This window comes from Periplaneta americana, chromosome 4 (genome assembly GCF_040183065.1).
Source record: "Periplaneta americana isolate PAMFEO1 chromosome 4, P.americana_PAMFEO1_priV1, whole genome shotgun sequence".
Lineage (NCBI taxonomy): Eukaryota > Metazoa > Arthropoda > Insecta > Blattodea > Blattidae > Periplaneta > Periplaneta americana.
This window is the reverse complement of record NC_091120.1, coordinates 202,053,444-202,081,441: the sequence shown is the minus strand read 5'-3', so window position 1 is coordinate 202,081,441 and position 27,998 is coordinate 202,053,444. Positions and strand designations below refer to the sequence as shown.

General features: G+C 35.5%; 1 protein-coding gene across 6 annotated transcripts; it reads right to left on the bottom strand.

Annotated features, from left to right (window-relative positions):
* Positions 1-27,917, bottom strand: LOC138698628 (zinc finger protein 709-like). Of its 6 annotated transcripts, none has more exons than XM_069824717.1 (5): positions 26,804-27,710; positions 26,155-26,249; positions 24,456-24,593; positions 7,727-7,797; positions 1-6,191 (listed from the first exon to the last, which is right to left on the bottom strand). In XM_069824717.1, exons 1-5 carry the CDS (start codon positions 26,856-26,858, stop codon positions 4,250-4,252), a joined length of 2,301 nt encoding a protein of 766 aa, XP_069680818.1. In that variant the 5' UTR covers positions 26,859-27,710; the 3' UTR covers positions 1-4,249. The 6 variants fall into 6 exon arrangements, with proteins under 6 accessions (XP_069680818.1, XP_069680821.1, XP_069680819.1 ...); XM_069824720.1 differs by lacking the exon at positions 26,804-27,710 and adding an exon at positions 27,718-27,917 and having other exon boundaries at positions 2-6,191; XM_069824718.1 differs by lacking the exons at positions 24,456-24,593; positions 26,155-26,249; positions 26,804-27,710 and adding exons at positions 9,546-9,683; positions 13,970-14,064; positions 15,538-15,756 and having other exon boundaries at positions 2-6,191.
* Between the last annotated feature and the right edge of the window lie 81 nt (positions 27,918-27,998).

The window sequence follows — 27,998 nt, the reverse complement described above, 5'->3', positions numbered from 1 at the left end:
TTCAATGATGCTTTTTTGGATCTCTAGCTTGCTAGACACGACACTCCTATGTCACCACTTTATTTCAGGGAGGAGGGAGAGCTAGGAAGGAAGGAGAGAGAGGAGAAAATGATTTATTTATTGAACACACTGTGTACAATTTATGTGATGTTTATGTACATATCTAATTATAAATACAATTCAAATGAAGTTCCTATCTGAGCAGTACAATGTGTGTGGCACGCTTCTATGTGTAACTGTGAAAGTGTGCGGGGAGTGTGAGAGAGCGAATATGTTTTATGAATTTGACAAGACTTTGAATAATTATTGTAAACAATACTCTTCAGTGTGATTACATGCAGGAACACTTCTCTGTTTTCGGCTCAGACTTTCATTTTTCATCCTAAGACTGTAGCTATTTCTTAATTTTAGCTAAAAATATGTTTTCTTAAGGATGGAGAAAGATCATTCTAATATTGTATGTTACAGTGATGTCATTCAGCCAATTTGCCCAAAGCACTTGTTAAATTTGTCATAGTTCGTAGAATGGATTGTTAAATATTTTAAACTTAAATAATTCAAATTAAAGAAAGTAAATGGACTCTCAAATATATAATACACTATTGAAGCAGATTGATAAGATACTTCGTTTTCCTCTTTTAATACTCCACCACAGGAAACAGGCAAAATTGAAATTCTTACAGGATCCAGTTGAGGAGAAGGGAGATAATTATTTCAATGAAAGACGGGAAGAAAGTCGTACACTTAGGAATAAAAAGAGAGGTCACTTGAAGGAAAAACTGAATGATGTAGAAACAAATAGTAAGAATAAAAACATTCGAGATTTATATAAGAGTATAAAGGAATTTATGGAGGGATATCAGCAAAGGGTAAACGTGATCAAGGATGAGAATGGTGACTTGCTTGCAGACGCTCATTCAATCCTAAACAGATGGAAAAACTATTTTGCGCAACAACTAAATGTACATAGGCAAAATAGAAATGATCGGGACGAAATTGAAATACAAACTGCTGAGCCATTTATACCCGAATCCACGCTTTCAGAAGACGAAATTGCGATAGAAAATCTGAAAAAGTACAAGTCTCCAGGTATCGATCAAATTCCAGCAGAATTAATACAAGAGGGTGGAAGTGCATTATATAGCGAAATTTATAAACTTGTACTTGCTATTTGGGAAAAGGAAATATTGTACCAGAACAATGGAAGGAGTCCATAATTGTACCTATTTTTAAAAAGGGGGACAAAACCAATTGTCGTAATTTTCGAGGAATATCACTTTTGTTCACGTCGTACCAAATTTTGTCCAATATTCTTTTGAGAAGATTAACTCCGTACGTAGATGAAATTATTGGGGATCATCAGTGCGGTTTTAGGCGTAATAGATCGACTACAGATCAGATTTTTTGTATTCGACAGATAATCGAGAAAAAATGGGAGTATAAAGGTACAGTACATCAGTTATTCATAGATTTCAAAAAGGCATATGACTCGGTTAAGAGGGAAGAATTATATGATATTCTTATTGAATTTGGTATTCCCAAGAAACTAGTTCGATTAATTAAAATGTGTCTCAGTGAAACATACAGCAGAGTCCGTATAGGTCAGTTTCTATCTGATGCTTTTCCCCTTCACTGCGGGCTAAAGCACGGAGATGCACTATCACCTTTACTTTTTAACTTCGCTCTAGAATATGCCATTAGGAAAGTTCAGGATAACAGGCAGGGTTTGGAATTGAACGGGTTACATCAGCTTCTTGTCTATGAGGATGACGTGAATATGTTAGGAGAAAATACACAAAGGATTAGGGAAAACAAGGAAATTTGACTTGAAGCAAGTAAAGCGATGGTTTTGGAAGTAAATCCCGAAAAGACAAAGTATATGATTATGTCTCGTGACCAGGATATTGTACGAAATGGAAATATAAAAATTGCAGATTTATCCTTCGAAGAGGTGGAAAAATTCAAATATCTTGGAGCAACAGTAACAAATATAAATGACACTCGGGAGGAAATTAAACGCAGAATAAATATGGGAAATGCGTGTTATTATTCGGTTGAGAAGCTCTTATCATCCAGTCTGCTGTCCAAAAATCTGAAAGTTAGAATTTATAAAACAGTTATATTACCGGTTTTTCTGTATGGTTGTGAAACTTCGACTCTCACTCTGAGAGAGGAACATAGGTTAAGGGTGTTTGAGAATAAGGTGCTTAGGAAAATATTTGGGCCTAAGTGGGATGAAGTTACAGGAGAATGGAGAAAGTTACACAACACAGAACTGCAGGCATTGTATTCTTCACCTGACATAATTAGGAACATTAAATCCAGACGTTTGAAATGGGCAGGGCATGTAGCACGTGTGGGCGAATCCAGAAATGCATATAGAGTGTTAGTTGGGAGACCGGAAGGAAAAAGACCTTTAGTGAGGCCGAGACATAGATGGCAGGATAATATTAAAATGAATTTCAGGGAGGTGGGTTATAATGATAGAGACTGGATTAATCTTGCACACGATAGGGACCGCTGGCGGGCTTATGTGAGGGCGGCAATGAACCTCCGGGTTCCTTAAAAGCCTTTTGTAAGTAAGTAAGTAAGTAATACTCCACCATATCACAATTTTCTCGTCCATAACACCGCAAAATATGATGTGAATGAAAAGTAAAGTTAATTAGACCTAAAAAGAAAACTGTCACAATGACAGCTGAATTTCAATTAAAAGGGCTGCAGTTCCTCGCAGGCGCTGGTCCCTTTAGATAGTCATAGGGCCAAAATAAGCACAGATGTAGAAGACAAACATTATTACATCCTTTAGAGTTAAAAACAAAATTTCCATTTTTTATGTTTTTTTTTTACTTATTTTCACTGATCCATGTCCTTAAGATTATATGGCCATGGAAGGGACAAGGAACTTCAAGTAAATTAACAATTGTTGAATGCTTCACCTTTTCCAACACTTCGGGTGTCAAAAGAAATATACGTCCAGGTTCATGAACCGATAGCAGTCCCAAAATCACATTACTCACATATCTTCCCACACTATCGGTCATTACGTCTATCGAAACCCATATTCTATTATTACCAACAATTGACCATATGAAATCCATAGTTCTTTCGCAAGAAGTTAGCATTTATTGGGTATGCACTGTTATTACAATTGGCAATTTTCCACATGTATTCTTTACAACGAAGAGTTCGAAATGCTTGTTGTGAGGTCTAGAGAAAGGAAAATTTGCTAAAACCAGCATCAGACACAATTCATAATGATAGTTGAGGAATCCGCATTCGAATCACAAAACAATTGTACAGTGAGATCAAAAACGTTTTGCTTACATTTTTATTGCATATTGTTTTTGTCTATAACATGCAGGTTTTGCCTAATGGTAATATGTTACACTGCAGAGGTTCAATAAGGACATAATTCAAAATGGAAGGAAAAGTTTTTGATATCACTTCAGATGTTGAATGTGCTTTATGTGTTGCAATGTATTTGTAAATCATGACACTCTCACTGTTGCACTTGTCTTACACACTTCACAATTATTCGTTCTTCCTTAGCTGAAAAATAAACTTCTGAGAACTCCACTACAAGCACATCCAATGTTTCACTCCTGATTGGCGGCATTTTGATATACCTTCACAGTACTGAGGCTAAAAGACAACTGAACTGTATTCCTGATATACGGTAAGGAACAGAAAGACAATCGATACAAATTTAAAATATTACGTCATAACATCGTCCTCGGTACCGTAGTTAGCACAGCTCTGGCCTTCTATGTTGGATGTTGCGGGTTCGATCACAAGGTTGATGGCATTTAAGTGTGTTTTAAATGCGACAGGCTGGTGTCAGTAGATTTAATGACATATAAAAGAACTGCGGGACAAAATTCCGGCACACTGGCGCGCCGATGTAACCGCTGCACTTGCGAACGTCGTTAAATAAACCATAATTTACTATTTTTAACTATGTCATAACAACTCAAGCAGAAGTCAGTAAACAAACAACTTAAGTCAATGTTGAATGGAAACATGACAGTACAGCGTTGACGTAGCAGAGGATAACAAGCTATAGCTAGTGTACCTCGTAACCTAGCAAATGTTTTCATGTCCAAACCCCCCAGGCCTGGTTATCAAAGACAATTCAGAAATCTTATCAGGAACAAACCGAAGTGTCCAGTTCACAGGCTCCCAATACGCACCAAAACTTCGTGTATCATACATCACCTTACTGCTAAACATTATAGGATATAAAAAGTCACGTGGTTTGTGGCTGTTGTTTGCATTTATGTCGTCTCACACGTTGTTTGCTTTTAAAGTTACACCCGCAGTCCTCACATCTGAACGGTCTCTCGCCGGTGTGTGAACACATATGATATGCCAATGATTCTTTCGTAGTGAACTCACAAGGACAATCGTTGCACTTGAAAGGTTTCTCTCCGGTGTGTGTTTTCAAGTGCTTCTTCAGTGTGGCAGAAGTTGCCAAACCTTTCCCACAAATGGTACATTTAAAAACTTTCATTGTAGAATGCCACTCCTTGTGTTCTTTCAGACTCTCGGGTGTTGCTAATTCCTCAAAACAAATATCACACGTGGTTTGTGGTTTTTGTGGGCATTTATGTCGTTTGACCAGTTGTTTGTTTTTAAAGTTACGCCCACAGTCTTCACATCTGAACGGTCTCTCGCCAGTGTGTGAGCGAATATGATACTCCAGAGAATCTTTAGAACCAAACGCACGAGCACAAAGGTTGCACTTGTAAGGCTTGACTCCAGTGTGTCTTTTTAAGTGTTGCTTTAGAGAGTTAGCATTTGCCAAACCTTTGCCACAAATGCTACATTTAAAAACTTTGTTTTCAGAATGTGACTCGTTGTGTATTTTCAGACTATCAGGTGTTGGTAAATTCTCGAAAGAGATATCACGTGTAGCTTGTGGCCTTTGTGGGCATTTATGAAGTTTGACACGTTGCCTGCTTTTAAAGTTACACCCACAATCATCACATCTGAACGGTCTCTCGCCAGTGTGTGAGCGTATATGATACTCCAAAGAATCTTTTGTAGTAAACTCGCTAGGACAAAGGTTGCACTTGTAACGTTTCTCTCCGGTGTGCGTTTTCACGTGGCCATTTAGTAACTTAGCACTTGCAAAACCTTTACCACAAATGCTACATTGGAAATCTTTCCTTAGAGAATGCGACTGCATGTGTTCTTTCAGACTGTCTGGTGTCTCTAAATTCTCGAAGCAAATATCACATAGAGTGTCTTGTCGGCATTTATGTCGTCTGAGAAGTTTTTTGCCTTTAAAGTTACGCCCACATTCCTCACATCTGAACGGTCTCTCGCCAGTGTGTGAGCGTATATGATATTCCAAAGTTGATTTTTGAGAGAACTCACGATGACAAACGTTGCACTTGTGAGGTTTCACTCCAGTGTGTGTTTTCAAGTGTCTCCTTAAAGTGTCTCCACTTGCCAAACCTTTCCCACAAATGCTACATTTAAAAAGTATGTGTACTGTCAGACTGCCTGGTGTGGGTAAATTTTCTGAAGAAATATCACATGAAAATTGGGGCTGTTTGCATTTATGAAGTCTGACCCCTTGCTTGTCTTTGAAGTTACGCCCACATTCCTCACATCTGAAAGGTCTCTCGCCAGAGTGTGAGCGTATATGATAATCCAAAGAATCTTTTGTAGTGAACGCGCGAGGACAAAGGTTGCACTTGAAAGATTTCACTCCAGTGTGTCTTTTCAAATGCACCCTAAGTGAGCTACCATTTGCCAAATCTTTGCCACAAATGCTGCATTTAAAAACTTTCCTTGTAGAATGCCACTGCATGTGAACTCTCAGGCTGTTATATGTCGGTAAATTCTCGAAACAAATGTCACATTTTAAAGATGGTTTGTGTGCGGAGCGCATGTGATATCTAAAACTTTGGGGAAGAGAGAAGTATTTCCCACAAATCTCACATCTCAGAGGATTGTCACCTGTATGTAAACGCAGATGAGATTTGAGAGAGGATTTTAATTTATATCCTACCGAACAAAATTCGCATTTGAAGGGTTTGTCTTCTGTATGTGACAGCTTGTGATCTGTCTGACTAGCTGTCAGCTGCTGCAGCCCCAGATCGTCGCTTTGTGACATTCCTTCACTCGAAGACTCATTGTCCGGGACATCTCCAGTGGTCACATCACATGGTCCAGTGAACCTGCAGTTTCAAATTCTGAGGTCACATAGTTTTACAAAGCATTTTCTTCATCTATGCTGATGATAGAACCAACAATCACTCTCATATAATTACAGAGACCAATTAAAGATTCTCTATGTGGTGGTAAGAAAAAAAAATATTTACTAAGAGAGATAAACAGTTATCAGAATGATAGCGATTGAAATAAGGTGAAATTTTTAAGGCAAGACCTCTGAATACCTCAGGGTGGGAGAGTGCAGTTTAATATCCTCATTAAATTTAATTAAGGTAGAAAAATATATTTTTTATTTTAGTAGTTTATTTTACGACGCTTTATCAACATCTGAGGTTATTTAGCGTCTGAATGATATGAAGCACCGAAAGTTACCCAGCATTTGCTCACATTGGGTTGAGGGAAAACCCCGAGAAAAAACGTCAAACAGGTAACTTCCCCAACCGGGAATCGAACCCAGGCCACCAAGTTTCGCGGCCAGACGTGCTAGCCGTTACTCCACAGGCGTGGAACCGTAGAAATATCAAAGCAATGAATTTAACATATATAGTTTGTAAGATTACTTTATTGCTGGTAAAAGAACTTGGACAAAAATAAACAGAAATCATGTCCGAAGGATTAAAACCCCTGCTCAAGGAGCCACACAACAATGCTGTACATAACTATATGAGACAAAGTGGGTATAAAACTTAAGGTTGAATTAACTAGAAAAATATAATTTTCATTTTTATAATTTAATTTATACAAATATATAAACACACATTACACAAATACATATTCGTAAAAAAATACTGAATTGCTAAGAGTATTTTGTTATTATCCGACAGTAAAATTTTGTAAAAATAGCAATATCAAATTAAAAGACAAAATAAAAGGAAATAAATTCTATGCTAAGTGAGATGGCTCTGCGATAATGCAAGGGTCTCGGATTGAGGAGATCCCTGGGTTCGATCCGTGATGCGGCCCAATATTGTGAGGGTTTACTGAATATATAAATTATTTTCAATTAAATAGAGGCAAATGCCAGATTGGATCCCAATTACCTTGCAATAATAATATATAGTACAACTGCAACAAATATTTCTACCATTAAGGTATACACTGTGGTGACATAACCTACGACCTAGGAGTTAAAATGATTACAATAAATAAGCACAGATAAAACAAATGAATGATGTGAAGACGAGGATGAATGGAGAGAAGTGAATGGAAAACATGGCACGGCAGAATAATGCAGAGGAAGATGTGTAATCGATGAGGTAATGAAATTGCATTATTCAATATTTACTTTTATGCCACAATCACTGTGTTGTATGAAGAATATTCAGTCAGCTGTCTGACGAATTTAGATAAATTAATTGATCATATAAAATTCTCTAGTGGCAAGTGTGGGTGAATAAGAAGTGCTGAAATAGTGGAGAAAACATTCAGCAACAAAAGATATTTTCTTCCCTCATCTCAACAATGAACACAAATTAATGTACGTCTCACTTAATTATTAATATGTTAATATATCAGAGAGAATAAGACAAACTGCACTCACCTGTCAGGCAAGATTGCATTATGCACTGTTGCTAAGTCCAGGTTCTTCTCGTCCATATCCCATGAATATTCCTGGAAAAGAAGAGTACATATATACAAGAAAGATGTCACATTACAGCTCTACAGGGTTAAAATCTGAGTTCCAGTCCTGTAGAGGCTTCATGAGTTTATGGAGGACAATGTAGTATCTGATGAGCTGTGTTTCCGATCTGCTATTTCTCCAGTACTCTTATTTCTCGTGAAATTGTTATAGCCATAGAGATGGTCTTAAAATTTTTTATTGCAATGTAACGCACTCCTTTTTTAACAGCATGATAAACTTGCCGAGAGAGTATGAAAGTAATTTTTTACGCGTTGCTATGAACTGTTCAATTAGTTACGAAGTCTTCACCATTACATATGAGGATGACTGTGAGTGAAAAAAATATACTGACAAGCCATATGCATGATGTGTAGGTTTTTTGGAAATAGTCCTACACGATTCCCTAGATTTGGCACCTACTATTATTGTAATTACTCCTTTTTGTAGTAGGAGTATGGTGTTACTATCTGTGTAATTTTCCTAAAACTTATTACCTACTGAGAGCAAGTAAGCATAGTACAGGGACATCATTTTATGTTTACTTCAATTTTTATTGTACCTGAGTTTTTGAATGTACTTCACTCTCACCCTTTCTACTAATGAAGTACAACCGTCCTCCACCACACAGATCCAAGACCGCATATACAGTCATATTAGCCTTACTGTCATAGTAAACAGTAAGTTCCAAAAATATGTTCGCGTTTTCCAGTAACGAAAGAGTTTTCAATATTGCATCATTTTCGCATAGATACTGTCATCCATTTGCCTACTTCGCATCCCGTTTTCCCCCACCTGCTTCTGTTCGCTTCTCTGTAAAGGCTAGTGGCTGGGTTGTCTTAGCTCGTTTCTGAGAACATTAATTTCTGTTAGGAATTGGACGTCTACGTAATATTATACCCATACAACAGTTTAATATAACTTAAATAAAATGGCCTCGTTAAGTCATTAACTATCAAGTTATTTTCCCCCTTTCTGTGATCCTGCGACATAACCACTTGGGACGGAGAGTAGATTGCATGTCTGAGTAATTTTATCTTTTCGGATCGAGCAGATTTGAAGATTGATTTTACAGTACGTAAGGTACTCTGAGAGTAGGTACAGAATTATTTCAACATGAGTTACTAGTACGAAGGACGAAACTTGCAATTGGAATTACACACATTCGAACTGAAGCCTGTATCAAAATGAACGGCCACCATTTTGAAAATGTGTTGAAATATACTTATTATGATTATTTTTCAATTTAACATCATTCTCTATAGTGTACGCTAATGTGTTGTAGACTGTATAATATCAACTGCATAATGAATACGTCCGCATGGACAGCTGATTTCGTGAGTAAAAATACTTATTGTTAATACTCTACTGTATTTTGATTAAACAAAAACCTCATGAAAATTATCAAACTCAAAAGCGTGATATTTCCTAGTTAACGTAAATGGATGAACTACTTTTCTTCCTTCCTATATATTACACCAGTATCATTTAACTCCAGTCGTGGAAGGGGGTATCAACCGTTGATCCAAAGGTATAGCCAGGTTAATATTAGAAATGTTAGTAAAAATTATATTATGTCCTCGTATATTGTTTTTAAGGTATTGATATTTACTATCTCTTGTATAGATGCCATAGCAAAACATGCTGAATTTAGTTTGAGGGTAATATCTTTAATATGACTTTTCCAATTTAACACATTATTGATTTGTAAGCCAAGGAATTTGGTTGTTGTTGCACTTACCTGAGGCTCACTCTTCACAACAGGAAAAGTAATTGGCACTGGCATTTCCTCAAAGCACAAGCTTGAAGCTAGACCACAGCCGGGATCCACCAACTCCACTTTTCTCTCATCTGTGTCGTGATCTAACATGTTGTCCACCTGCAGAACATGCGCATATCACAAATTCTGGATCTGTTCTCGTTAGTTACAGGTTGATGAATTCAATGATTCTGAATCTGAATGCTAATACTTACAGCATCTGTGATAAACATCGAACAAAAACAACAGTAATATCAATTTCATGTTGAGGTTTGCCGATAAGCTATTAATGTTTGACTATAATTATATGTGTACAATACCGCCTTTGCTTATCATAAAAGTACATAAATTTTCATTAACGTTTTCGATACTAGTGTATCATCATCAGATGTGAAGTGTTAGATTAAAATGATGAAAAAATGATGAAAACCTTTCCTATTAGATAGAACTTAATGTGATAATTTTCAGGTCATGTTAGTGTGGTTGCTTGTACTTAAGTTGATCTATGATATAAATGCAGTTAGGTTAAATCACTGCGAGTCATGTGATATGATCTAAAATATATAAAAAATATAAAAATAATAATAAAACTGTTTAAGAATTGCAACCACTATAAGCGTAGTCATAAAATGTGAACATTGTAAAAACACTTTAAAAGTTTAAAATCACTTTGGACATGTGTTGGTTGTATTTGCCGATTTAAAGTTCGTTGAATTGGGCAGTTTCTGTTGATCTTGATGTTTGACGTCGGACTAAAGCGCAGTGTCGTTTTTCACTAACATGTCTATATTTTGTTAAAATGTATGTTGCTAAGACGTTTCATCCAATTGTGGTTGATAAAATTGATGTAAATCATAGATATATTACTGATACAATATGGAGGTTGTCAGGTCCATAAATTTAGTACAGCCTGGCGTGTCTGTAACAATGTGAATAAATATTAATAAATTAATTCGGAAATTTAGCTGGTATTGTATTAGTTTTGGTTAAAACTGCTGGGGTAATGACTATTACGAAAGAAAATTGACTTACGGTTTGACATGTGTTGGTCTGCTCGTGCTTGATGCTAGGCTGATACTAAAGTGATGGGCTCGCTCACAGTATTTTAAGTTACGTTATCTAATACCGGAAGTGGAGGGGGGATTGGTGGGACCTGTGTGTGTGTTTGTTTGGTCGGGAATAATTTGAATAAATTGAAGAGTGGATTGATTGTGTTAGCTATTTGTTCATATAGAAGGGGTTTTCCTGAGTTGTATTCTTTTATGATGTGGAATTGTTCAGCCGTTTCTATTGTGGGATCATTTGTAATTTTTAGTACTTTCAAAGTTTCATTGATGTTTGCTAGTTCCTGATTTTCATCTATGAGATGCTGTGCGAATTTGGATCTGTTTCTATTATAAATGAAATCGGAGGTATGTTCACGAAATCTTATTTTAAAATTGCGCCGGGTCTGTCCTATGTAAATTTTGGTGCAGGTTTTGCAACTTAGCTGGTATATGCCGCTGTTTAGGAGGGGTTCATTATTGTTGGTATTATTGGGAATTATGTTGTTTAGTTTACTGTTAGTACGGGGGGCTATATTGATGTTTTATTTTTTGAAAAAGTTACTGAGTTTATTTGAAATCTTGCCGTAATATGTTAGACTATGCCATTGTTTTTTGTTTTGTGTTTTCTCGGGTTGTAGTGTTGTAAAATGTTTTTTATGTAATTTTGTTTTCCTCTTTTGTATCAAGTTGTTGATTAGTTGTTTTTCGTATCCATTTTCAGAGGCTATATGTTTATGTAATTGAGTTCTTTATTGTAATTGTCTTTATTTAGCGGAGTTGTGAGTAATCTGTCAATAAGGAAACGAAATTTACTAATTTTGTGTGTGGTGGGATGTATGGAATGTTTGTTTATAGAATGTGTACTTGTTGTTTGCTTCCTGTATATGTTGAATGTAATTGTTGGGGGTGCTATTGTTATATTTAGATCTAGGAAGTTAAGACTGTTCTTATTACTTTGTTCTAATGTAAATTTTATGTTCTGATGCCATTTATTAAATTCATCTAGTATTTGACTGTTTGTGTTTTGGGTGTTTTCGTATATTACAGACGTGGACAAATTATTAACAAAATTGACGATTTTTATGATAATTCTGTTTACAAAATTTGACTTTTCAATTTAGACTACAGTTGACAATTTTGGATATTTCCATCATTACAGTTGACAGAAATATGCAAAAATGTCAACTGTAGTTTAAATTGAAGAGTCAAGTTTTGTAAAAATATATAATAAAAGTCTTCAATTTTGCTAATAATTTGTATATTAGCAAATATATTAACTGCATTGAAGAGTCAAATTTTGTAAAAATATAAAACAAAAATCTTCAGTTTTGCTAATAATTTGGAAATATCCAAAATGTCAACTGTAGTCCAAATTGAAGAATCGAATTTTGTAAAAATATACAATAAAAACCTTCAGATTTGCTAATAATTCGTAAATATGCAAAAATATCAAATGTAGTCCAAATTGAGGAGTTAAATTTTGAAAAGTATACAATACAAAATTTCAATTTTACTAATAATTTGGAAATACACAAAAATGTCAACTGTAGTCTAAATTGAAGAATCATATTTTGTAAAAATATATAATAAAAATGTTCAATTTTGCTAATAATTTGTCCACGTCTGTATTATTGTGTCGTCGACGTATCTTGCGTAGATGCTGAAGTTGAACTTATTGTTTAAATTGTTTATGTTTGTTTTCTAGATCTTGTAGGAATATGTTAGCTAGGTATCCAGATAAGGGGTCGCCCATGGCTAATCCTGTTGATTGAGTGTATATTTTATTGTCAAATTTAAAATAATTTAAAATATAGTGGTTACAATTCTTAAACGGTTTTATTATGTTTATATTTTTTATATATTTTAGATCATATCACATGACTCGCAGTGATTTAACCTAACAGCATGTATATCATAGATCAACTTAAGTTAAGTACAAGCAACCACACTAACATGACCTGAAAATTATCACATTAAGTTCTATCTAATAGGCAAGGTTTTCATCATTTTTTCATCATATTAATCTAACACGTCATATCTGATGATGATACACTAGTATCGAAAACGTTAATGAAAATTTATGTACTTTTATGATAAGCAAAGGTGGTATTGTACACATATAATTATAGTCAAACAACAGTAATAGTAGAGCACTTAAACCAAATTTAGAAGGATAAAATTCAGAACACGAATTCCTTCCTTTCCCTCTTCCTCCGAAATTCCAACCTTGTGTTGCTTTTCATAAGCATGAAGGTGCGCATTCGACAGATGATACAAATTTGATCTTTTTAGTATTTCAAAATGTAATTCTCAGTGAGGAATCCGTGTACTGAAATTTTCCCACAATAATAAACAGAGAATGGAAAATAGACCTAAGAAATTCTATATACTTTCCGTACAGACCAGAATACTGCAAGACATTCCATTCGCTTGCATGACTTTTCTCGTGCCTAACACGGTCGAGTATACCGCGCTCGTAATGAACATGTTTACATCTATGTGGTTTATCTTATAGTCACGCTCAAGGCTACCTTAATATCGGCCTCCCACTTAGTCAACAGAACTGAAACGAAACGTCTTCTGCTGCTCACATGCAGTTAAATTGAATCGAAACAAACAGAAGTCTGTTGTAGTTTAAAATTAATCGCATAACAGCAGGGAAATTTTAGTTTAAAACTGATCGCATAACATCTGTAGGACAATTATGTGAAGAGACTTTAGTTTAGAATTGATCGCATAAGAGCTGTAGGACAATTATATGAAGAGATTTTAGTTTAGAATTGATCACATAACAGCTGTAGGACAATTATATGAAGAGATTTTAGTTTAAAACTAATCGCATAACAGCTGTAAGAAAATTATGTGAAGAGATTTTTGTTTAAAATTAATCACATAACAGCTGTAGGACAATTATGTGAAGAGATTTTAGTTTAAAATTGATCGCATAACAGCTGTAGGAAAATTATGTGAAAAGATTTTAGTTTAAAATTAATCGCATAACACCTGTAGGACAATTATGTGAAGAGATTTTAGATTAAAATTGATCGCTTAACAGCTGTAGGAAAATTATGTGAAGAGATTTTAGTTTAAAATTGATCGCATTAGGACAATTTTATTTTTATTTTATTGGCTTATTTTACGACGCTGTATCAACATCTAGGTTAATTAGCGTCTGAATGAAATGAAGACTATAAAGTGGTGAAATGATTCCGGGGTCCAGCATCAAAAGTTACCAGCATTTGCTCATAAGGAGCTGACAAAAACTCAGCATCAGTTAATAAGAAATTTAAATAGACAGCTGTGGAGTCTGGCTAGTTTTGAATTAAAAACTTGTATCAAACTTAATGACTTTTCATTCACCTCTGGTAAAACCTTCTCCTCTGTCTCCGTATCGTCACCTATTCCTACAGCCACTGAGTTGACCTCGGATTCCATCTTGATCACATCCATCATAACTGAAAGGATAGAGAGAGAGAGATTAACAACCATCTGCAGAATGAGAAATGCTGAGAATTGTATCTTACCTTTTATAACAAATATTTATATACTGCTACTATTTGAAAACCAGGATAAAGCCAATTATCTGATATAAACCATGAACAACATTTCTGCCTCCAGGTATGACGTCTATGTCAATCTCAGACCAACATGCTTCGGTCCAATTTTTGTTTTTATACATTTATTCCAATCGCTCCTAAAGGAGAATTTCGTCTATGGTATTATGTTGAGAATGTCTTCTAAGAGAGCATGATGTCTTCTATCAGCAATGACGTGCATTCAGTTATCCGAATGGAAATCATAAAAGAAATTTGGTGGGAGTTAAATCTTCAGTTCTTTACGGTATTCTTCTTTTACTTGTTTTTATTTCAGTTTTGATAATTATACAAGCATAGATATGTATTAATTATTGTAGAAACAGTGATATTTAGAAGTTTGCGAAGTTATTAATGCCTTGATTCCTAATAAATCAATTTTATTAAAGCAATATGTCGATAAATAGTATATTACTTACTTACGGTTTCTAAGGAACCTGGAGGTCCATTGCCGCCCTCACATAAGCTGGCCATCGGTACCTGTCATGAGCAAGATTAATCCGGTCTCTATAATTATAACCCACCTCCCTCAAATACATTTTAATATTGCCCCCCATCTACGTCTCGGCCTTCCTAAAGGTCTTTTTCTCTCCGTCCTCCCAACTAACACTCTATATGCATTTCTGTATTCGCCCGTACGTGCTAAATGCCCTGCCCATATCAAACGTCTGGATTTAATATTCATAATTATTTCAGGTGAAGAATACAATGCGTGCAGTTCTGCATTGCATAACTTTCTCCATTCTCCTGGAACTTCGGCCCTTTTAGCCCTAAATATTTTCCTAAGCACCTTATTCTCAATAGCCCTAAATATTTTCCTAAGCACCTTATTCTCAAACACCCTTAATCTCTGTTCCTCTTTCAAGTGAATGTCCAAATTTCACAACCATACAGAGCAACCGGTAATATATAACTGCTTTATCAATTGTAACTTTCAGGATTTCTGACAACAGGCTAGATGACAAAAGCTTCTGAACGGAAGAGTAACAGGCATTTCCCATATTTATTCTGCATTTAATTTCCTCCCGAATGTCACTTATATTTCTTACAGTTCCTCCAACATATTTGAATTTTTCCACCTCTTATATTTCCATGTCGTACAATATTCTGGACATGAGACATAATCACGGTCTTTGTCTTTTTGGGATTTACTTCAAAATCTCTCTTTACTTGCTGCAAGTAAAATTCCCGTGTTTTCCCTAATAGTTTGTGGATTTTGTCCTAACATATTCACGTCATCCGCATAGACAAGAAGTATATTCACTCACGTACGTAGGTACCCTGACAGATCGTGTGAAGACTTTAAAATATAATATGATGGATCCCAGTACTTACCCTTGGTTCTGTAACAAACAAACCTCAAAGATAAACGTTTATATTTAGGCTTTTGGGTCAGGAATATCGTAAAATATATCCCTCACTGTGCGACGTCAAGTTTAGTCCTGCAACTATAAGTACTGTAAAGCATAATACCACAAATTACGATAATACGCCAATGTCTTAAATACACCAATGACTTCGTTGAAACCGTTCCATTCATTATGAGAAGGATTTTATCATCAAGACAGCCGTGATCACCAGGGTTGCCAGATACAGATATTGGAAACGCCGTACGAAAATTGTCGTACATTCCTCAGCTTACTACTGTATATAATACTAGTTCACCGATGTATAGTAATGGTTAACATGTCTGACTCTGAAGCAAGCAGGCAGGGGTTCAAATCCTGGTTGAGACAAGTTACTTGGTTGTTGAGATTGTTTTAGGGGGTTTCCCTGAACCAGAGCCTTCTTTAGTTACAAGCCGGGGCCATACGTCGGCAACATTGTAATTATCTGTCACCCGGAGGCTGACCGTACAGTACACGTGTTTGTGCTAATGCCGATTTCCAATATAAATTAATGTTACAATATAAGTGTGTGGATGGAATTATGTTTGCGGTCGTACCAAATGTTAATTGTTGATGTATTATAATCTGAATGCGCGTTGGTGATAAAAAAACAAGACAATAGATGAAAATATAATGGTTGCAGTCTTTGGGAATTTTTACGGTTATGGATGACAAAGTAATTGACTATTCTATTAAATATTGTATAGCCACATTTTTATATTCTTATTTGTGATTTGTGTGTATCAGAATTCTAGTCAAATTGTTGGGTCTCGCCTCCTATATCAATAAAGTTACGCCGTTGGTTTTCAAAGTCACTGTAAACAGCTGTTTTGTGATCCGATAAATGTTGCAGTTTTGTTGAAGATTCGGAATGCCTGCTATACGTCAGAACTATCTATAATTTGTACATGCATATAATCACTTCGTTGGTTTGGTCAATGTTACTTATGTCCCGCCCACTATAGAGACATAGGCCAATTTTACACATATTTAGTATAACTTGTTCCTTCTTTGACAGGTTAGGTTTGGTTAGTTTAGGTTTTTGTTATAGCCTACCTTGCATATACGATTATAGCGCAACATTGGCAGTGATAAAAGTGAAATATTCGTTCAGTGGGCGTTGGATACTCTACATTCACCCACTTGGTATTTACAGGATTTAAAGTCCACTGAGTTTACGCTAATTGATACATACATTGTACTTAATAGATAATGTTGCGTTTTGTTACGTATTATGTTAAAGGGATGTGTTTTCATTTTTTCATAGATTGTTTTACTTGGCTTAACTGTATTTACATCCTCATACTTTTATTATAATATGAATGTCAATAGTTTCTTCTATTTACATTTTATTTTAGGCCTATTTGCATAATTCACATTCTTAGCTTGTTTTCTGTAGTTATATTTATTTAAAATTATATTTTAAAAAGTTTATAACAAATAATTTAGGAAAACAGTATTGTTATGGTGACTGGCCAGGTTCAAACTAAAACTGGCTTCCTGGACATCTGAAATATTTATAGAAAAGCACGACATAATCACATGAAATTAAAATGCATATGATATCCTACACCTTTCATGTCAGAAGTGAAACAACATTAAGCGGCAAAACATTGTCAATTTACTAGCCACATAATGGTTAATTGATTGGAATAGGGTATTGCGAAAGTACGTCATTATTTTATTTATTTTTGGCACAAGTAACATTTCTTTAAGTATTTATTTATTTTCCCTTGTACCATCAATAAAAAAAAAACAAGTATGTTTTTATTTTTTTTTTAATTATGAGTGTAGTTGCTACGACACATAGGCACACAGCACTTTCTAGGCATTTGAAATATTTGTAGAAAAACACGACAGATAATCGCAGAAGGTAATATTAAAATATATCCTAAACCTTTCACAGATAAAACACCATTAAGTCGCAAAACATTGTCAATTTGCTAGCCACAAATTTGTTAACTGAATGGAACTTAAGAATACTGCGTAGGAACTTACGTCTTTATTGCATTATTGATTTTATTATTTTCGGTGCAAGGAATATATTTTTTATTTATTTATTTACCTTTGTACTATCAATAAAAACATGTTTTTTATGTAATTATTTTAAGTGGCAGCCTTTGTAAGTAAGTAGCCTACTTACGCCGTATTCTGAAGTATAGCTAATTGATTGCAATAAAACACTATTTTCGAACCCGTAATAATTTACATCACTACTCTGAATCTTGATCTTACTTTTGTGCATGAAGTAATATTGAAAAAATACGCGTTACGTATAACGAAAGCAATGAGCAAACACAATATCACTCTAAAATCTCCCGCCTCCACTCTGCTTTGCCAAACCTACCCATGCCCCGGCTTGTAACTAAAGAAGGCTCTGCCTGAACCCATTAAGACCAAATGCTATGTAACTTTCGGCGCTAAAGCGATTTCGCTGGCTTTATCAACCGAATATTGACGCCAGATAAGCATCGCAGTCCCTAAAGAATCGTAAAATAAACCTATATTTATATAGGTTACACCTATCTGTAAATTTCAGTTCTAATTAAGAATACTATTAATTACTGTTCACATCCACAATGACATTCAGCCGTGAAGCAAACCACCACCCATTTCATCATCATCAATATTGTCATCGTCGCTTGCTTAGAAACAGGTTTGTTATATTTAAAGTCAGCAGAAATATGATTTTTGGCGACAGATATTTTAGTATCAATCTATGCGGCGCTAAAGATTATATCAAATGAATTATTCATCTACAGTCGAATATAACCCGACACCTCTATAATGTCGGTATGATCTTAATGCTACTGCGGTACTATTTGAATGATAAAAGACTTCTTTTATCAAACGAACAAGGAAGTTAATACAATTAAACCTTTATTACCTTGATGCAGCAGAAGATATCAGATGATTGAAGATTTATGAATCATATGACGAGACAAAGAGAAAGGCAGAAAATAGAAAAGACTGGAGAATGCAGGGTTTGCAGTGAGCTTTACACTCCAAATCTAAGATTAATAATGAAGAGAATTTAAGAACTATTTCGATGTTACACATTTTTGAACCGTAAGCACAAATTTAGAAGACAAACATTATTACATCCTTTAGAGTTCAAAACAAAATTCCCATTTTTAATTTTTTTTTTAGTTATTTTCACTGATCCATGTCGTTAACATTATATGGCCATGAAAGGGACAAGGAACTTCAAATAAATTAAAAATTGTTGACTGCTTCACCTTTTCCAACACATCGGGTGTCAAAAGAAATATACGTCCAGGTTCATGAACCGAAAGCACTCCCAAAATCACATTACTCACATACCTTCCCACACTATCGGTCATTACGTCTATCGACACCCATATTTTATTATTACCAACAATTGACCATATGAAATCCATAGTTCTTTCGCAATAAGTAAGCATTTAATGGGTATGCACTGTTATTACAATTGGCAATTTTCCACATGTATTCTTTACAACGAAGACTTTGAAATGCTCCTTGTTAGGTCTAGAGAAAGGAAAATTTGCTAAAATCAGCATCAGACACAATTCGTAATAATAGTTGAGGAATACGCATTCGAATCACAAAACAATTCTACAGTAACATCAAAAACATTTTGCTTACATTTTTATTGCACATTGTTTTTGACTATACCATGCAGGTTTTGCTTAATGGTAATATGTTACACTGCAGAGGTTCAATAAGGACATAATTAAAAATGGAAGGAAAAAGTTTTTGATATCCCTTCAGATGTTGAATGTGCTTTATGTGTTCGATGTGTTTGTAAATCATGACAGTCTCTCACTCTTGCACTTGTCTTACACACTTCACAATTATTCGTTCTTCCTTAGCAGAAAAATGAACTTCTGAGAGCTCCACTACAAGCACATCCAATGTTTCACTCCTGATTGGCGGCATTTTGATACACCTTCATAGTACTGAGGCTAAAAGACAAATGAATTCTACTCCTGATATACGGTAAGGGACAGAAAGACAATCGATACTAACTTAAAATATTACGTCATAACATCGTCTTCGGTACCGTAGTTAGTATAGAGCTAGCCTTCTATGTTGGAGGTTGCGGGTTCGATCCCAAGGTCGATGGCATTTAAGTGTGTTTTAAATGCGACAGGCTGATGTCAGTAGATTTATTGGCATATAAAAGAACTGCGGGACAAAATTCCGGCACACTGGCGACGCTGATATAACCGCTGCACATGCGAATGTCGTTAAATAAACCATAATTTACTATTTTTAACTATGTCATAACAACTCAAGCAGAAGTCAGTAAACAAACAACTTATGTCGATGTTGAATGGAAACATGACAGTACAGCGTTGACGTAGCAGAGGATAACAAGCTATAGCTAGTGTACCTCGTAACCTAGCAAATGTTTTCATGTCCAAACCCTCCAGGCCTGGTTATGAAAGACAATTCAGAAATCTTATCACGAACAAACCGAAGTGTCCAGTTCACAGGCTCCCAATACGCACCAATAAAATCGTGTATCATACATCACTTTACTGCTAAAGATTGTAGGATATAAGAAGTCACGCGGTTTGTGGCTGTTGTTTGCATTTATGTTGTTTGAGAAGTTTTTTGCCTTTAAATTGACACCCACAATCCTCACATCTGAACGGTCTCTCGCCAGTGTGTGAGCGTATATGATAATCCAAACTTGATTTTCGAGAGAACTCACGGTGACAAACGTTGCACTTGTGAGGTTTCACTCCAGTGTGTGTGTTCAAGTGTCTCTTCAGAGTCTTACCATTTGCCAAACCTTTGCCACAAATGCTACATTTAAAAATTCTGTGTACTGTGAGACTGCCTTGTGTGGGTAAATTCTCTAAAGAAATATCACATGTAAATTGTGGCCGTTTGCATTTATGTACTCTGAGACATCGTTTGTTTTTAAAGCTACGCCCACATTCCTCACATCTGAAAGGTCTCTCGCCAGTGTGTGAGCGTATATGATAATCCAAAGAATCTTTTGTAGTGAACGCGCGAGGACAAAGGTTGCACTTGTAAGGTTTCACTCCAGTGTGTCTTTTTAGGTGTTGGTATAGAGAGTTAGCATTTGCCAAACCTTTGCCACAAATGCTACATTGAAAACCTTCCCTGGTAGAATGCCACTCCAAGTGTATTTTCAGACTGTCTGGTGTGGGTAATTTCTTGAAACAAATGTCACATTTGAAAGATGGTTTGTGTGCGGAGCGCATGTGATGTCTAAAACCTTGGGAAAAAGAGAAGTATTTACCACAAATCTCACATCTCAGAGGATTGTCACCTGTATGTAAACGCAGATGAGATTTTAGAGAGGATTTTAATTTATATCCTAAAGAACAAAATTCGCATTTGAAGGGTTTGTCTTCTGAATCTAACAGATTGTGATTTCTCTGACTAGCTGTCAGCTGCTGCAGCCCCAGATCGTCGCTTTGTGACATTCCTTCAATCAGAGATTCATTGTCCAGGACATTTCCAGTGCTCGCATCACATGGTCCAGTGAACCTGCAGTTTCAAATTCTGAGGTCACATAGTTTTACAAAGTATTTCGCCATGTATGCTGGTGATAGAACAAACATTCACTCTCATATAATTACAGAGAGACTAATTAAAGATTTTCTATGTGGTGGTAAGAAAAAAAATATATTTACTAAGAGAGATGAACAGTTATAAGATTGATAGCGACTGAAATAAGGTGGAATTTTTTAAGGCAGGACCTATGAATACCTCAGGGTGAGAGAGTGCAGTTTGATATCCTCATTACATTTAATTCAGGTAGAAATATTTTTTTTATTTTAGTAGTTTATTTTACGACGCTTTATCAACATCTCAGATCATTTAGCGTCTGAAAGATATGAAGCACCGAAAGTTACCCAGCATTTGCTCACATTGGGTTGAGGGAAAACCCCGGAAAAAACCTCAACCAGGTAACTTGCCCCAACCGCGAATCGAACCCGGGCGACCTGGTTTCGCGGCCAGACATGCTAGTCGTTACTCCACAGGCGTGGACCCGTAGAAATATCAAAGCAATGAATTTAACATCTATAGCTTGTAAGATTACTTTACTGCAGGTAAAAGAACTTGGACAAAAATAAACAGAAATCATGTCCGAAGTAGTAAATCCCTGCTCAGGGAGCCACACAACGATGATGAACATAACTATATGAAACAAAGTGGGTATAAAACTTAAGGTTGAATTAACTAGAAAAATATAATTTTCATTTTTATAACTTAATTTATACAATTATATAAACACACATTAATCAAATACATATTCGTAAAAAAATATTGAATTGCTAAGAGTATTTTGTTATTATCCGAGAGTAAAATTTTGTAAAAATAGGAATATGAAATTAAAAGCCCCAAGAAAAGGAAATAATTTCTATGCTAAGCGAGAAGGCTCTGCGATAATGCACGGGTCTCGGATTGAGGAGGTCCCTGGGTTCGATGCGTGGTGCGGACCAATATTGTCGGGGTATCCTGAATATATAAATCATTTTCAATTAAATAGAAGCAAATGCCGGAATGGATCCCAATTACCTTGCAATAATAATATATAGTACAACTGCAACAAGTATTTCTACCATTAAGCTATACACTATGGTGACATCACCTACGACCTCGGAGTTATAATGATTATAATAAATAAGCACAGATAAAACAAATGAATGACGTGAAGGTGAGGATGAATGGAGAGAAGTGAATGGAAAACATGGCACGGCAGAATAATGCAGAGGAAGATATGTAATCGATGAAGTAATGAAATTGCATGATTCGATATTTACTTTTATGCCACAATCACTGTGTTGTGTGAAGGATATTCAGTCAGCTGTCTGACGAATTTAGATAAATTAATTGATCATATAAAATTCTCTAATGGCAAGTGTGGGTGAATAAGAAGTGCTGAAATAGTGGAGAAAACATTCAGCAATAAAATATATTTTCTTCCCTAATCTTAACAATGAACACAAATTAATGTACGTCTCACTTAATTATTAATATGTTATTAAACGAATCAGAGAGAATAAGACCAGCTGCACTCACTTGTCAGGCAAGATTGCATTATCATCTGTTGCTACGTCCAGGTTCTTCTCGTCCATATCCCATGAATGTTCCTGGAAAAGAACAGTACATATATACAAGAAAGAAGTTACATTACAGCTCTTGAGGGTTAAAATCTGAGTTCCAGTCCTGTAGATTGTTCATGAGTTTATGGAGGACAATGTAGTATCTGATGAGCTGTGTTTCCGATCTGCTATTTCTCCAGTACTATTATTTCTCGTGAAATTGTTATAGCCATAGAGAGGCTCTTAAAATTGTTTACTGCAATATAACGCACTCCTTTCTTAACAGCATGATAAACTTGCCGAGAGAGTATGAAAGTAATTTTTTACGCGTTGCATTGAACTGTTCAATTAGTTACGAAGTCTTCACCATTACATATGAGGATGACTGAGAGTGAAAAAAATATACCGACAAGCCATATGCATGATGAGTAGGATTTTTGGAAATAGTCCTACACGATTCCCTAGATTTGGCACCTACTATAATTCTAATTACTCCTTTGTGTAGTAGGAGTATGGTGTTACTATCTGTGTAATTTTCCTAAAACATATTACCTACTGAGAGGAATTAAGCATAGTACAGGGACATCATTTTATGTTTACTTCAATTTTTATTGTACCTGAGTTTTTGAATGTACTTCACTCTCACCCTTCCTATTAATGAAGTTCAACCGTCCTCCACACAGATCCAAGACCGCATATACAGTCATAGTAGCCTTACTGTCATAGTAAACAGTAAGTTCCAAAATATGTTCGCGTTGTCCAGTAACGAAAGAGTTTTCAATATTGCATCATTTTCGCATAGATACTGTCATCCATTTGCCTACTTCACATCCCGGTTTCCCCCACCTGCTTCTATTCGCCTCTCTGTAAAGGCTAGTGGGTGGGCTGTGTTAGCTCTTTTCTGCGAACATTAATTTCTGTTAGGAATTGGACGTCTACGTAATAATATACCCATACAACTGTTTAATATAACTTAAATAAAAGGGCCTCCTTAAGTAATTAACTATCACGTGATTTTCCCCCTTTCTGTGATACTGCGACATAACCATCTGGGACGGAGAGTAGATTGCATGTCTGAGTAATTTTATCTTTTCGGATCGAGCAGATTTGAAGATTGATTTTACAGTACGTAAGGTGCTCTGAGAGTAGGTACAGAATTATTTCAACATGAGTTCCTAATACGAAGGACGAATCTTGCAATTGGAATTACACACATTCGAACTGAAGCCTGTATCGAAATGAACGGCCACCATTTTGAAAATGTGTTTAAATATACTTATTATGATTATTTTTCAATTTAACTTCATTCTCTATAGTGTACGCTAATGTGTTGTAGACTGTATAATATCAACTGCATAATGAATACGTCCGCATGGACAGCTGATTTCGTGAGTAAAAATACTTATTGTTAATACTCTACTTTATTTTGATTAAACAAAAACCTCATGAAAATTATCAAACTCAAAACCGTGATATTTCCTAGTTTACGTAAATGGATGGAGTACTTTTCTTCCTTCTTATATATTACGCAATTATCATTGAACTCCAGTCGTGGAAGGGGGTATCAACCGTTGATCCAAAGGTATAGCCAGGTTAATATTAGAAATGTTAGTAAAAATTAAATTATGTCCCCTTATATTGTTTTTAAGGTATTGATATTTACTATCTCTTGTATAGTTCACATAGCAAAACATGCAGAATTTAGTTTGAGGGTAATTTCTTTAATATGACTTTTCCAATTTAACACATTATCGATTTGTAAGCCAAGGAATTTGGTTGTTGTTGCACTTACCTCAGGCTCAATCTTCACAACAGGAAATGTAATTGGCACTGGCATTTCCTCAAAGCACAAGCTTGAAGTTAGACCACAGCAGGGATCCACCAACTCCACTTTTCTCTCATCTGTGTCGTGATCTAACATGTTGTCCACCTGCAGAACATGCGCATATCACAAATTCTGGATCTGTTCTGGTTAGTTACAGGTTGATGATTTCAATGATTCTGAATCTGAATACTAACACTTACAGCATCGGTGATAAACATCGAACAAACACAACAGTAATGGTTACAGCACTTAAACCAACATTGGAAGGATAAATTTCAGAACACGAATTCCTTCCTTTCCCTCTTCCTCCGAAATTCCAACCTTGTGAACACAAAATAAATTAATGGCACTGAAAAGTTCCTTTTTCATAAGCATGAAGGTGCGCATTCGACATACGAGACAAATTTGATCTTTTTAGTATATCAAAAGTAATTCCCTGTGAGGAAACCGTGTACTGAAATTTTCCCACAATAATAAACAGAGAACGGAAAATAGACCTAAGAAATTCTATATACTTTCTGTACAGACCAGAATACTGCAAGACATTCCATTCGCTTCCATCACTTTTTTCGTGCTTAACACGGTCGAGCATACCGCGCTCGTAATTAACATGTTTACATCTAGTTTGGTTTATTTTATAGTCACTCTCAAGGCTACCTTAATATCGGCCTCCCACTTAGTCAACAGAATTGAAACGAAACGTTTTCTGCTGCTCACATGCAGTTAAATTGAATCGAACCAAACAGAAGTCTGTTGTAGTTTAAAATTAATCGCATAACAGCAGTAGGACAATTATGTGAAGATATTTTAGTTTAAAATTGATTGCATAACAGCTGTAGGACAATTATGTGAAGAGATTTTAGTTTAGAATTGATCGCATAACATTTGTAGGACTATTATGTGAAAAGATTTTTGTTTAGAATTGATCGCATAACATCTGTAGGACAATTATGTGAAGAGATTTTAGTTTAGAATTGATCGCATAACATCTGTAGGACAATTATGTGAAGAGATTTTAGTTTAAAACTAATCGCATAACAGCTGTAGGACAATTATGTGAAGAGATTTTAGTTTAAAATTGATCGCATAACAGCTGTAGGACAATTATGTGAAGAGATTTTAGTTTAGAATTGATCGCATAACATTTGTAGGACAATTATGTGAAGAGATTTTAGTTTAGAATTGATCGCATAACATTTGTAGGACAATTATGTGAAGAGACTTTAGTTTAGAATTGATCGCATAACATCTGTAGGACAATTATGTGAAGAGATTTTAGTTTAAAACTAATCGCATAACAGCTGTAGGACAATTATGAGAAGAGATTTTAGTTTAAAATTAATCGCATAACAGCAGTAGGAAAATTATGTGAAGAGATTTTAGTTTGAAATTGATCGCATAAGAGTTTAGGACAATTTTATTTTTATTTTATTGGCTTATTTTACGACGCTGTATCAACATCTAGATTAATTATCGTCTGAATGAAATGAAGGCTATAATGTGGTGAAATGATTCCGGGGTCCAGCACCAAAAGTTACCAGCATTTGCTCATAAGGAGCTGACAAAAACTCAGCATTAGTTAATAAGAACTTTAAATAGATAGCCGTTGAGTCTGGCTAGTTTTGTATTAAAAAGTTCTGTCAACAATAAATGACTTTTCATTTACCTCTGGTAAAAGCTTCTCCTCTGTCTCCATATCGTCACCTATTCCTACAGCCACTGAGTTGACCTCGGATTCCATCTTGATCACATCCATCATAACTGAAAGGATAGAGAGAGATTGACAACCATCTGCAGAATGAGAAATGCTGAGAATTGTATCTTATCTTTTATAACAAATATTTATATACTGCTACTATTTGAAAACCAGGAGAAAGCCAATTATCTGATATAAACCATGAACAACATTTCTGCCTCCAGTTATGACGTCTATGTCAATCTCAGACCAATATGCTTCGCTCCAATTTTTCTTTTTATACATTTATTCCAATCGCTCCTAAAGGAGAATTTCGTCTATGATATTATGTTGTGAATGTCTTTTAACAGAGCATTATGTCTTCTATGAGCAATGACGTGCATTGAGTTATCCGGATGGAAATCACAAAAGAGATTTGGTGGGAATTAAATCTTCAGTTCTTTACGGTATTCTTCTTTTAGTTGGTTTTATTTCAGTTTTGATATTTATAAAAGCATAGATATGTAATTATTATTGTAGAAACAGTGATATTTAGAAGCTTGCTAAGTTATTAATGCCTTGATTACTAATTAATCAATTTTATTAAAGCAGTAATGTCTATAAATAGTATATTACTTACTTACGGTTCCTAAGGAACCTGGAGCTTCATTGCCGCCCTCAAATAAGCTCGCCATCGGTACCTATCATGAGCAAAATTAATCCAGTCTCTACAATTATATCCCACCTCCCTCAAATACATTTTAATATTACCCTCACATCTACGTCTCGGCCTTGCCAAAGGTCTTTTTCCCTCCGGCCTCCCAACTAACACTCTATATGAATTTCTGTATTCGCCCGTACGTGCTAAATGCCCTGCCCATATCAAACGTCTGGATTTAATATTCATAATTATTTAAGGTGAAGAATACAAAGCGTGCAGTTCTGCATTGCATAACTTTCTCCATTCTCCTCGAACTTCGGCCCTTTTAGCCCTAAATATTTTCCTAAGCACCTTATTCTCAATAGCCCTAAATATTTTCCTAAGCACCTTATTCTCAAACACCCTTAATCTCTGTTCCTCTTTCAAGTGAATGTCCAAATTTCACAACCATACAGAACAACCGGTAATATATAACTGCTTTATCAATTGTAACTTTCAGGATTTCTGACAACAGGCTAGACGACAAAAGCTTCTGAACGGAAGAGTAACAGGCATTTCCCATATTTATTCTGCATTTAATTTCCTCCCGAATGTCATTTATATTTATTACAGTTCCTCCAAGATATTTGAAGTTTTCCGCCTCTTATATTTCCATTTCATACAATATTCTGGACATGAGACATAATCACAGTCTTTGTCTTTTAGGGATTTACTTCAAAATCTCTCTTTACTTGCTGCAAGTAAAATTCCCGTCTTTTTCCTAATAGTTTGTGGATTTTGTCCTAACATATTCACGTCATCCTCATAGACAAGGAGCATATTCACTCACGTACATAAGTACCCTGACCAAGCGTGTGAAGTGTTTAAATAATGTGATGGATCCCAATACTAACCCTTGGTTCTGTAACAAACAAACCTCAAAGGTAAACTTTTATATTTAGGCTTTTGGGTCAGGAATATCGTAAAACTTATCCGTCACTGTGCGACGTCGACTTTAGTCTTGCAACTATAAGTACCATAAAGCATAACACCACAAGTTATGGTAATACGCCAACGTCTTAAATACGTCAATGACTTCGTGGAAGTTGTTCCATTCTTTTTCAGATGGATTTTATCATCAAGACAGCCGTGGTCACCAGAGTTGCCAGATACAGATATTGGAAACGCCGTACGA